The sequence below is a fragment of the Triticum urartu genome, chromosome 6 (assembly GCF_003073215.2).
Source record: "Triticum urartu cultivar G1812 chromosome 6, Tu2.1, whole genome shotgun sequence".
Taxonomy (NCBI): Eukaryota; Viridiplantae; Streptophyta; class Magnoliopsida; order Poales; family Poaceae; genus Triticum; species Triticum urartu.
The window spans coordinates 14,495,448-14,509,089 of NC_053027.1; the positions used below are offsets into that span (position 1 = coordinate 14,495,448).

The 13,642-nt window shown below is 47.3% G+C and overlaps 1 protein-coding gene and 1 pseudogene across 1 annotated transcript; both read left to right on the forward strand.

The window, feature by feature from the left end:
* The first annotated feature begins 4,285 nt into the window (after nucleotides 1–4,285).
* LOC125517567 (high-affinity nitrate transporter 2.1-like) lies at nucleotides 4,286–6,113 on the forward strand. Its single transcript, XM_048682771.1, has one exon. It carries the CDS (start codon nucleotides 4,379–4,381, stop codon nucleotides 5,900–5,902), a length of 1,524 nt encoding a protein of 507 aa, XP_048538728.1. The 5' UTR covers nucleotides 4,286–4,378; the 3' UTR covers nucleotides 5,903–6,113.
* A 4,772-nt stretch (nucleotides 6,114–10,885) lies between these two features.
* On the forward strand, nucleotides 10,886–12,680 carry LOC125517568 (annotated as a pseudogene).
* The last annotated feature ends 962 nt before the right edge of the window (nucleotides 12,681–13,642 follow it).

A 13,642-nucleotide genomic window follows, 5' to 3' on the forward strand; every position in this document is an offset into this window, starting at 1 on the left:
TAATGAAAACCGGTCAATTATTTAGCCCTCTACACTAGCTAATCTGTTTTATGTTGGGTCTTATTTTGTGTGTGTGGCTTGTACTTTTTAAGCTTTGTGTAGATTATAGATTAGTATCATACTTGGATAACGGTCACGCAACCTGCACAAGGACATTCACCGTACTCTTTGCATACATGTGTAGGTGGCTAGCCATCCAATGTCTTGTGCAGCAACATCTTCAACTGTTTGGACGGTTTCGTACTTAGCAACACCAACCACCGCCTTGTGATTGGCCAAATATAGTAGCAACCAGTTGTGTAGAGAGTCAATTTGCTTCATATAATCAATCATGTAATGCACTTAACAACGAACGATCACAATCATACATTACATACATATATAGGTTATTATCATATAGACTATAGGAATAGTATGACAACCCCGATAAGTTCAAAGGGACAGACATGCTATGAGTCTCTCGAACCATATATATCTCATTAATATGAATATCTTGGTTAGACTTAGGCCGCTGGTTTTAACTAAGCATTAAACAAAAGCTGCACTGCATAAACAAAACCAAGCACCAAACAAATAATGATATACATTAATCCTGATGAGTAGATCCATCGTGGAAAAGGAAACTTTCCTAATCGAAAGAGAGAACTGAAGTTTAAAACTTCAAATGAAGAAGCAATGTCTGAAATAGCTTGTGGAAGCTCTACTAGCTAGTGATCTGAAATGATAAGATGTTGCACGGTATGAGACAAGTCTAGGCGATAACTAGCTCCGCATCCCCGTGTTGCTCCCTATGCGACGCCAGGGGTGAACCCTAGTGCCGCCACCAACCAACCCCGCCGAGATTCGTCCTTCCACATACCTTCGACCTGCACCGTGGCGGCGTTGGACATCATGACCAAATAGTGGTGGGTGATCTCTTCCTGGTGTTGGTCGTATTGCGTGTGGCTACGGTGGCCGGAGGTGAGGAAGTCGTGGTGGCGTGCGGTGTTCTTATCCTGTCGAGGAAGATCTCAACGCATGGGGTGGCAACTTGGTTCGCGACAGCCACAGGTGGGCCCGATCGCTCGTGCGGGCCCACTACCAACGCATCCAGTGGCGCCATGGATTAACCATGATCCAATGGGTGGTGTCGGTGCCCCATCACAGAGGCATCATAGGCGCGAGTCAGCGAGTGGAGGATGCATCACTCACGTTTAGGGTTGTAACTTGTGACAGATGTTACCATCAAGTGCAGTTCTACCCTTGGTGGGGTGGATCTTGGTACTCCTCTTGTTCCGTTGGCGTAGTTTTCTACTTCAGCTGGCAACACTTGATGAGGTAGCGGCTGGCTGATGTGCAACTCTATCCACTCAATGGCCTTCGGGTCACACCATGCGGGTGGTGGTCGTTCTGGAGGTGACTCACGTTGTGTCTTGTTCAAGCATCTGAAAGGTGGATCTGGCCAACCTCATATGATGATGTCCATATCCCGGTCGTTGACCGGTGTGACCTAGCTACATGGAGGGGTTCACTAGAATTGGTCGTCCGGCTCCACCCGGCAGGCGACCCCAATGCCTCCAGCCCTTACGACAAATCGTCCCAGGTGGGTATCTATCGTGCTCCGATGATGGTAGGTGTGCGCCCCACAGTGGTGGAGATAGGAGGGTGCCAGCAGGGGCCCCGACCCCCCTAACATCCAAGATCTATTGATAATTTGCTTGTGAACAGTGTAAAATTAGTCATTACTTGCTGTTAAATGCCTCTCTTTCAATGGTTTAGCCTTCCCCAACCTGATTCACCATCACTCGGCCCCCTCGGTCGATTTTTTCTGGCTCGCCACTGGAGCTACATCGTTATGACTCGAGGTTTTGTCTATGATGGCAGATCTGACATATCAATAAATGCCCGATCTACGGATTTCATCATAATCCATGATTCTGATGGTGACTGGGACATTGCGGCAGAACTGCTTCTCTGGCAAATTGGTAGCGCTAACACACGTCTGGACTTTGTCTCTGGTGGTGCTTTGCATATTTGTTTAATTTTCTTGTACTCCCTCTGTTTCATTTACTGTGCATATGAACTTCGTATTCAGTCAAACTTTGCAAACTTGGACAAATTTATAGAACATCTATAATGCAAAATCAATACTTTTAGATTCTTCATCGAATATTTCCAAATTATATGTAGTTTTAATTACAAATGTTCATATTGTTTTTTATAAACTTGGTCAAACTTTATAAAATTTGACTTACGTCAAAGCTAATATGCATAGTAAATAAAAACAGAGGCAGCATACTTGTACATCCGGGAGTAATACAACATATTGGATAATGTGTTGGGGTATAAATACATCCCTCTGTCCCTGGAGAGGCCAAACCACCCTTTCAACAAGCCCTAATGCCAGTCTACTCTCCTATTTATCTATGGCCAGTTGGCCACACCGCGTGCAATTATGAAAACCCACTTTACAAAGACAGCGTTAAGCCAGTGCCACCAACCTGGTTACCAATCTTGTTTAATGAAAATCGGTCAATTATTTAGCCCTCTACACTAGCTCATCGGACTTTTTTGGTGTGTGTGGCTTGTACTTTTAAGCTTTGCGTAGATTAGAGATTAGTACTATCATACTTGGATCACGGTGGCGCAACCTGCACAAGGACAACCACCGTACTCTTTGCATACATGTGTAGGTGGCTAGCCATCCAATGTCTTGTGTGCAGCAACATCTTCTCAGAGTCAACTGTTTGGACGGTTTTGTACTTAGCAACACCAACCACTGCCTTGTGATGGGCCAAATATAGTAGCAAACCAGCTGTGTAGATAGTCAATGTGCGTCATATAATGAAATCATGTAGTGCACTTAACAACGAACGATCACAATCATACATCACATACATAATATAGCCATATAGGTTATCATATAGTAGAGTCACAGGAACGGTATGACAACCCTGATAAGTTCAAAGGGACAGACATGCCACGGGTCTCTCGGACCATATATATCTCATTAGTCTGAATATATCTAAGTTAGACTTAGACCCATGGTTTTAACTAAGGATTGAGCAGAAGCGGCACTGCATAAACATAACCAACCGGAAAACAAATAATGCTATACATTAATCTTGATGAGTAGATCCATCGTGGAAATGGAAACGTTCAGGACATAAAAGCTAAACCAAAGTTTAACACTTGTAATGAAGAAGCTATGCCTGAAATAGCTTATGGAAGCTCTACTAACTAGTGAGATCTGAAATGATAAGAAGTTGCACCATACGACATAAGTCTAGACGATGACTAGCCCTGAGAACCATACCCCTCGCATTGCTCCACAGCCGGGACTCTTCCTTTTGTTACCTGTATGTAGGTAAGGTCACCACCTGTCCCCGTCTAAGTATGTACGCTGTCAGTGTCAAGGTTGACATGGTTGCAGCCCAATTGTGTGTGCCGCAAAGTCAGAGCATCGACTGCGTGCAATGTACACGCCCTTTGGTTTTGAGGAAGACCGGAAACGCAATGTGTGCGTGTACGTATGCCATCGCGGCCGTTGGATCGCGGCAAAAGCTGCACGCAAAAAACTGAAACTGTGATGCATGCATGGTTTGAGCCATGCTTCCGCTGGCCGACCTGTGGTCCGAAACAACAATCAATTTGTTTGCATTAGCAGGCAAGTATCAATTCACTGCAGGCAAATTAAGCTGCAGCCTTCTCAAAATAAATAAATACTCCCTCTGTCCCATAATATAATATAAGAGCGCAAAAACGTTCTTATATTGTGGGACGGAGGGAGTAATAAGTACTAGGCTGCAGCTAAGCTATCAACAGAGCTGCACATGCGATTGCCAGATGCAGACAGAGCACATGCACGGAATCGTGCAGAGTTGCTGTTCCAGGTAACTCGAGAGGAGATCTGAAGTGAGACCGCAAGAGAACAGAAGCTTGCAAAGTCGCAGCAAGTTTGTCCAGCTGCAGGTCGGGTGATCGCCAGCAGGGAGGGAGGCAGGTCGAGACCTGGACAGTGCATATTCTGATCTGATCCTTGGTCCATCCCACGGGCCGAGGGCGCGGAGATGCGCGCGGCGGCGAGGTTAATCGCGCTAATTAATCCCTCTCTCGACTGCGTTGCGCACCCGTTGTTTAGTCCCACTTGCTGCTGCTGCCATGATTCCGTCAGATGCAATAATAGTCTAATTCTTCTGTCTATCTGTCTTACCCTTCAGCTAACCAAGAGAGACGCAGCTTGATCCCAATGTCAACTCCTGCACTCTACTATAAATACCGATGGATCCCGGATCCAAAGCACCAAACCACAGACACCACTGCAAGTAATTAAGCTTAGCTCCAAGGAGCAAAGCAAAGAAGAAGCCTAGCTAGCTCCATCAAGCTAGATCAGTAGATAATGGAGGTGGAGTCGAGCTCGCACGGCGACGCGGCGGCGAGCAAGTTCACGCTGCCCGTGGACTCGGAGCACAAGGCCAAGTCCTTCAGGCTCTTCTCCTTCGCCAACCCCCACATGCGCACCTTCCACCTCTCCTGGATCTCCTTCTTCACCTGCTTCGTCTCCACCTTCGCCGCCGCGCCGCTCGTCCCCATCATCCGCGACAACCTCAACCTCGCAAAGGCCGACATCGGCAACGCCGGGGTGGCGTCTGTGTCAGGGTCTATCTTCTCGAGGCTCGCCATGGGGGCCATATGCGACCTCCTTGGTCCGCGCTACGGCTGCGCCTTCCTCGTCATGCTATCAGCGCCAACCGTCTTTTGCATGGCTGTCATCGACGATGCGTCGGGGTACATCGCCGTCCGCTTCCTCATCGGCTTCTCCCTCGCCACCTTCGTGTCGTGCCAGTACTGGATGAGCACCATGTTCAACAGTAAAATCATCGGCACGGTGAATGGCCTCGCGGCCGGGTGGGGAAACATGGGTGGCGGCGCCACACAGCTCATCATGCCCCTCGTCTTCCATGCCATCCAAAAGTGTGGGGCCACACCCTTTGTAGCATGGCGTATTGCCTACTTCGTGCCGGGAATGATGCACATTGTGATGGGCTTATTGGTACTCACAATGGGTCAAGATCTCCCTGATGGCAACCTTGCAAGCCTCCAGAAGAAGGGAGACATGGCCAAGGACAAGTTCTCCAAGGTCCTTTGGGGAGCCGTCACCAACTACCGGACATGGATCTTTGTCCTCCTCTATGGCTACTGCATGGGTGTCGAGCTCACCACTGACAATGTCATCGCCGAGTACTACTACGACCACTTCCACCTAGACCTTCGTGCCGCCGGCACCATCGCTGCTTGCTTCGGCATGGCCAACATTGTTGCGCGTCCTATGGGCGGCTACCTCTCCGACCTTGGCGCTCGGTACTTCGGCATGCGTGCTCGCCTTTGGAACATCTGGATCCTCCAGACCACTGGCGGAGCTTTCTGCATCTGGCTCGGTCGTGCATCAGCCCTTCCTGCCTCAGTGACTGCCATGGTCCTCTTCTCCATCTGCGCGCAGGCTGCATGTGGCGCTGTATTCGGTGTTGCGCCATTTGTTTCCAGACGTTCCCTTGGGATCATCTCTGGGCTCACTGGCGCTGGTGGCAATGTGGGCGCGGGGCTCACACAACTTCTATTCTTCACTTCGTCGCAATACTCCACCGGCAGGGGTCTCGAGTACATGGGCATCATGATCATGGCATGCACTCTGCCCGTCGCTCTCGTTCACTTCCCTCAGTGGGGCTCTATGTTCTTCCCAGCCAGCGCCGACGCTACCGAAGAGGAGTACTACGCCTCCGAGTGGTCAGAGGAGGAGAAGAGCAAGGGTCTCCATATCGCAGGACAAAAGTTCGCTGAGAACTCCCGCTCGGAACGTGGCAGGCGCAACGTCATCCTTGCCACATCCGCGACGCCACCCAACAACACGCCCCAACACGTATAAGATCCAAATTTTCTTTTATGTAATAAATGTACAGCTCGCGGAGTATATATACACACCGTATATATCTACGCCTGCAATCCCATGTAGTTCTGCCAGTATATGTTAGGAAACGTTTCTTCATCTGTACGCAAGAATTGTGCATGCATGCGGATGATGGTTTGCACTATCAAAGTGGCCTGAAATTACATGAACAATTCTGAAATTTTGTGCATTTTTGGTTCTGACTTAAAGCATGAACAGCTCTATCAAAGTGGCCGAAATTACATGAACAGTCTGGAGGTTTGCGCTTACACATGCAGAGCCAAATTTGAGGGGGGGGGGCGGTAAATCACTATATTCTTCAAAACTATCTTGGCCAGGTACTCAATAACCACAAATACTGGCCAGGATCAAGAGAAACCGCAGCCTTAGCTAAATTATGCACTTCAAAAGTGGACTCCCTTTTCTCGTGCTTCACAAAAACACCACCTATTTCATCCATTGTTGCATGGACCTCCCTGATGATCATGCTACTAGGTCCCAAATAAACTGAATTCAGATGCTTCACTGTATCCGAACAGTCTGTTGCCAGATGACACACACAAATGTTGAGATCGGCCGCAAAAGAGATAGTGTTATTGCCTCAAGAGTCTCGTGATCATTCATATCAGGAGCCCCCAATTTAAACCATTTGCACCACTGCACCGCACACAGCAGCCGAAGAGCCTTTATCTCGGTGTCTTGAAACAACAAGAGCCTTTAGCGCTAACCATTGATTCCTTACATAAGATACAGCCGGTGCAATCTTTTGAGCTTTCCCCGGGATCAAATCCAAGTCAGCAAGATACCTTGTGATAAACATTAAGATTGAAACAGGCGGTTGGTCTTCCTGTTCACGGACCACCTTCCTCCCGACCCACCATATCACCCACAATGTGACTAGGTCTTACACAACCAGCTTGTCCGACAGACCCCAGGAGGTCAATCAGCCACAACAACCTTTCATCTAAAAGTGACCACACACACTTCGGCATATGGCAGTCAACCAAAGTGTGTGGTCAGCTTTTCGGAATACACTGTTTTCTCCGCGAGAATCTTATGAGAGAAAGGAGTATATCACGTGCATTACTGATCTGTACTTGATCACAGCCAGGAAACCGTTCTCTCCTCCAACCTTGAAAAGTTTGCAAGCGCGTGACCAACCATATTTTTCACTCTATCAATCTGCACAAGATTTACCATATGTTATGTGACGCAACCTCATGAGTGCTTCTATCTCAGAACATCTGGAACCATGTTGTTAAAGCACATTTTAAATCTTATTATGTGAATGGAAAACTAAATTACTCAGATGGTCATGATTGGTGGCAAGACCATCTTTTTTTTCGACAAAGGGAATATATTAATATTGTGAAGATATCAACTACACCCAGTCTCTGCACCAACAAGATGTCCAAAGGCATCCAGGATACACACATACAAAAAAGAAAAAGAACAAAAAAAAGACCCGTCAGGATGATCAATCACTAGCATCAGCAGCAATCTAACCACCACTGAAGACAACACCCGGATTACAAAAAAGGTTCTCCAAAACAACGCCTCCTAGAAGGAAACAATGCACAAGCGTTGTCGTTGCCCGATCGAAGATCTTGGGTTTTCACCCTGGAGAAAGTCCAAGTTCACCCAAAAACAATGCCTTCAACAAGGACATTGGCAAGACCATCTATACTACACTCACTTAACTTTGCTGTATGTATGTACATATAGGATTAGTTTTTCATGCTTCTTGATGTGTAATACCTCACTTAATTTCCTTGTACTCCCTCCGTTTTATTTGCTCTGCAAAGTTGACCAAAATTTATAGAAAAAAATATTGACATCTACAATGCCAAATAAATACCACTAGATTCATAATTGAATATATTTTCACATGATATATATTTTCCATTGCAAATGTTCATATTGCTTTTTATAAACTTATTATGTCAAAAGCTAATATGCAGAGTAAATAAGAACAAAGGAAGTTTATTTGTACATCTAGGAGCAATACAACAAGAGATTGGATAATGTGTCAAGAAAGAAATGCATCCCTGTCTCCCTGGAAAGGCCAAACCACCCTTTCAACAAGCCCTAATGCCAGTCTACTCTCCTATTTATCTATGGTCACACTGATTGCAATTATGCAAACCCACATTACATAGACAGCGTTAAGTTAGCGTCACCAACCTGGTTACTAAACTTGTTTAATTAATACATCTTGGCCAATTATTTAGTCCTCTACACTAGCTCATCTGTTTTATGTTGGTTTGTGTGGTGTGTGGCTTGTACTTTCTAGCTACGTGTAGAGTGGAGTTTAGTATTATACTTGGATCACGGTGATGCAACCTGCACAAGGACAACCACCGTACTCTTTGCATACATGTGTAGGTGGCTAGCTATCCAATGTCTATTGTGAATCAACCTGTGGTTGAGTTGGTTAGGTGGACAGTGGTATCCCCAACCCACCAGGGTTCAAATCCTGGTGCTAAGATGATATGTCGGCTCAGTCTCTCGGAGGTGCTCATAGGGGTAGGGTGTGCGTGTGTGCGTTCATAGGGATGAGTGTATGCGCGTGTATATGAGCGCTTGTGTCTGTACTGATGCTCAAAAAAAAAGCTATCTGATGTCTATTTTGCAGCAACATTTGCAGAGAGTCAACTGTTTGGACGGTTTTGTACTTGGCTTCACCAACCACTACCTTTTGATGGGCCAAACATAGTAGCAACCAGCTGTGTGGAGAGTCAATTTGCTTCGTATAATCAGTCATTTAGTGCACTTAACAACGAACGATCTCAATCATACATACATATAGGGTATCATCTAGAGTATATGAACGGTATGGCAACCCCGATAAGTTCAAAGGGACAGACATGCCCTCTCAGACCATATATATCTCATTAATATGAATATCTTAGTTAGACTTAGGCCGCTGGTGTTAACCAACCATTAAACAGAAGTTGCACTGCATAAATAAAACCAAGCGTCAAACAAATAATGCTAGACATTAATCCTGATGAGTAGATCAATTGTGGAAAAGGAAATGAAATAGAAATAGAAGTTTAAAACTTGAAATGAAGAAGCTATGTCTGGAAAAGCTTATGGAAGCTCTTCTAGCTACTGATATGAATTGATAAGAAGTTGCAACGTACAAGATAGGTACACAATTTTGACGGCAAAACTCACGGAGTCTTATTTGGGCACTTGTGCAGATGGATCTGGCTGGCATGATCCGATGATGGCCGGGTCCCTTGCATTGTCCCCAGTCTATGGACGGAGGAGTGCACTTTTTTTGGCATGTTTGGGTTGGTGGCTGCTCAATGGTGGTGTGCCCGCGACTTGGCCCTCTAGCTTCACGCGGCAGGCTACCCCTACGCATCCCACTCGTATGACGGATCGTCTCCGGTGAGTATCCATTGTGTCCTGGCGATGGTCGGAGTGTCTCGGTGTCGGTGCAGCTGTTAGCACACTTAACCTTTGTCTACAAGGGCAAATCTAGTGTATGAGCAAATGCCCAATCCGTGAAGTAAATCTTGATCCACGATTCTGATGCGAACTGGGGCATTGCAGCAGCACTTTCTCTGGTAAGTTGGTGATGTCAACACATGGGACTTTTTCTCTCGTGGTGCTATTTGAGTACCAGATCTCAAGTTTTAGGGCGAAAACACTAGGTCTGACGTTCACTCAGTGTAAATGACAATGATGGTTTATGCTCCCTTGTTGAACACACCGTCTAGAGTTTGCTTGAATTTTCTCTTTTGGGTGAAAACTCACGATCTGACTTAAGCTGTTCGATTCCACCACGATGACGTTCATGAACCATTTCCTTGCGGAAGGCATCACCGCTGGGGAACCTCCTCGCCGCCCAGGTGCTGGTGAACCATTTATGAATCAATAGAAAAACGTCCTTTATCGGAAAAGGGGTAGCGCACACACACATCTCTGGATGCAACTGAGTTATTTCCAACACAATAAATAATACTATTAATAACGTAAAATTTAAATTAATTACTGTGCCAAGAGGCGTGCAACAAGGGAAATTGAAAGATGTACGTGAGGTCACTCCCTGTCCCCTTCTAAGTATGTATATGCTGTCAGTGTCAAGGTTGACATAGTTGCGAGCCAAGTGTGTGCGTGTGTTGCAAAAGTCAGAGCGCGCATCGACTGCGTGCAATGTACACACCCTTTGGTTTTGAGGAAGACCGCATGCAATGTGTGTGTACGTATGCCACTGCCACCATGGTCGTAGGCTCGTCGCCGTGGCCGTTGGATCGCAGCAAAAGTTGCACGAAACAAACTGAAACCGTGTGCATGTACGTACGCGATGGGTGCTTCCTTGAGGTGCTTGTACTCCGTGCTGTGGCCGACCTGTGCCCTCGAAGTTGTACTACAACCGAAATAATCATTTCGTCTGCATTGGCGGGTAGTAGTATTAATCCACAGCAGTTAAATTGATTAAGCTGCAGCTAAGCTAGCAACACAGAGTACATGCGATTGCCAGAAACAGAGAGAGAGCACATGCAAGGAATCTTGCAGAGTTGCTGTTGCAGAGAGTGGAAGAAAACCGAAAATTTGCAACAAGTTTGCCCAGCTGCAGGTCGGGTAGTCGCCAGCAGGCAGGCAGATCGAGACCTGGACAGTGCATATTCTGATCTGATCCTTGGTCCATTCCAGGGGGCGAGGGCGCTGAGATGCACGCGGCGACGAGGTTAATCGTGCTAATTAATCCCTCTCTCGACTGCGTTGCACGCCCGTTGTTTAATCCCAATTGCTGCTGCCATGATTCCGTCAGATGCAATAATACATTCTTCTGCCTGTCTGTCTTACCCTTCAACGCTAACCAAGAGAGATGCATCTTGATCACCCCTAGAAAAAGAAGATGCATCTTGATCACAAATTCCCAATGTCAACTCCTGCTTTGTATCCTACTATAAATACCCAATCGATCCGGGATCCAAAGCACCAAACAACACAACCATTAGCAACTCCTAATAGTTGCCGGCCACTGCAAGTAGTTAAGCTTAGCTCCAAGGAGCTAGCAGAGAAGAAGCCCAGCTCGGTAAGGAGAGGAGAGGCAGAAATGGAGGTGGAGGCCAGCGCTCATGGTGACACGGCGGCGAGCAAGTTCACGCTGCCCGTGGACTCGGTCACTCGGAGCACAAGGCCAAGTCCTTCAGGCTCTTCTCCTTCGCCAACCCACACATGCGCACCTTCCACCTCTCGTGGATTTCCTTCTTCACCTGCTTCGTCTCCACCTTCGCTGCGGCTCCGTTGGTGCCAATCATCCGTGACAACCTCAACCTCGCCAAGGCCGACATCGGCAATGCCGGAGTGGCGTCCGTGTCAGGGTCTATCTTCTCCAGGCTGGCCATGGGCGCCATCTGCGACCTTCTTGGGCCGCGGTATGGCTGCGCCTTCTTGGTCATGCTCTCGGCTCCCACGGTCTTCTGCATGGCCGTCATCGATGACGCGTCGGGCTACATCGCAGTCCGCTTCTTCATCGGCTTCTCCCTCGCCACATTCGTGTCGTGCCAGTACTGGATGAGCACCATGTTTAACAGTAAAATCATCGGCACGGTGAATGGCCTCGCGGCCGGGTGGGGAAACATGGGTGGCGGCGTCACACAGCTCATCATGCCCCTCGTCTTCCATGCCATCCAAAAGTGTGGTTCAACACCCTTTGTGGCATGGCGTATCGCCTACTTTGTGCCGGGAATGATGCACATCGTGATGGGCCTGCTCGTCCTCACCATGGGGCAAGACCTCCCCGACGGCAACCTTGCGAGCCTCCAGAAGAAGGGAGACATGGCCAAGGACAAGTTCCGTCACCAACTACCGGACATGGATCTTCGTCCTGCTCTACGGCTACTGTATGGGTGTCGAGCTCATCACCGACAACGTCATCGCCGAGTACTACTACGATCATTTCCACCTAGACCTCCGCGCCGCCGGCACCATCGCTGGTTGCTTCGGCATGGACAACATAGTCGCACGTCCTATGGGCGGCTACCTCCGACCTTGGCGCTCGGTACTTCGGCATGCGTGCTCGCCTTTGGAACATCTGGCTCGGTCGTGCATCAGCCCTTCCTGCCTCAGTGACTGCCATGGTCCTCTTCTCTATCTGCGCGCAGGCTGCATGTGGCGCTGTATTCGGTGTCGCGCCATTCGTTTCCAGATGTTCCCTTGGGATCATCTCTGGGCTCACTGGTGCTGGTGGCAATGTGGGCGCGGGGCTCACACAACTTCTATTCTTCACTTCGTCGCAATACTCCACCGGGAGGGGTCTCGAGTACATGGGCATAATGATCATGGCTTGTACGCTGCCCGTCGCTCTTGTGCACTTCCCACAGTGGGGCTCCATGTTCTTCCCAGCCAGCGCGGACGCCATGGAGGAAGAGTACTACGCCTCCGAGTGGTCGGAGGAGGAGAAAAGCAAGGGTCTCCATATCGCAGGTCAAAAGTTTGCCGAGAACTCCCGCTCGGAACGTGATAGGCGGAACGTCGTCCTTGCCACATCTGCCACGCCACCCAACAACACGCCACAACATGTATAAGATCAAAATTTTCTTTTACCTACCAAACATAAAGTCACCGCATAAACATACATATCATGTATATCTACGCCTACAACACCATGTAGTTCTACTTGTATATGTTAGGAAACGTTCAAAGTTCATCTATATGAAAGAAACGTGTATGCATGCGAGGGTATGTACTATCAAAGTGGTCCTGAAATTACATGAACAACTTTGAATTTTGTGTACTCTCTGTTCTTCCTCCAAGCAACTTTAAATACGTGCAGTTATGTGTGGCCGGCCAGGAGGTCTGCACTTACATATAGAGTGCAACTTATAACAGTTTGCCACATCTTTTGCGTTTGTTTTCATAGAATCAAAACTTCTAGCCTAATTAACAACATTGAGCCCAAATGTTGCCATTGGCCTCTCTAATATATAGGAATTCTGACCTATCAAAGCCACATGTCAAGCCCTACTCAACTCCAAGGTGCACACCATTTGAACATGATATTGCCACACATTACCAAGATATAAATATCTACTCCTATACAAGATCGAGCTGGTGATGATGGTGTATCTGCCATCTGACATTTCTGACCATCCTATCTAAATCTAACGCATGTGATGTAAGCCATGGTGTTTTTCCATAAAGAACCCCGCCAGTCTACTCCTAATTTGCAAAAAAAAAAACGTTTTAGTCTCTCCAGACAAGTCCACCCCCTTCACACACAATCAAATAAGAGGAATAATTTTCTGGCCAACTCTAACATATTCAATGATACATGCGGTGCGAAAGAGAAAGGAATGGGAGGAGGGAAGTGGGTACACCAATGCTTATGGGCATCATACCAACCAGAGAAAAGGTTCTTGTCTGTCCGAACCAGCTAGGAGCTGCACTATGGCAAGTTTTTGCCATGTAGGGCCTGGCACGTGGGCCTGTTCTATCATAATTGTTCTTAGTAGGGCCCGAGAGGAAGACTAGGGCTCAACGTTGATAATTAAGCCAGAAGCTGTGGTTTTTTGGAAACAAACTCAAAATTTGTGGTGAACTATATGCGCTGAAGGTCAGTTTCCTTGTATTAAACTTTTTCTAAAATAAGAACACTAGCTCATCCTTGATGCCAATTAATGGAGCTCGGACTTTAGGTCATACTCTTCAGTGCTAATTTTCCTTTTTTTTTCGTATATAGAAGATATTGACTATCCC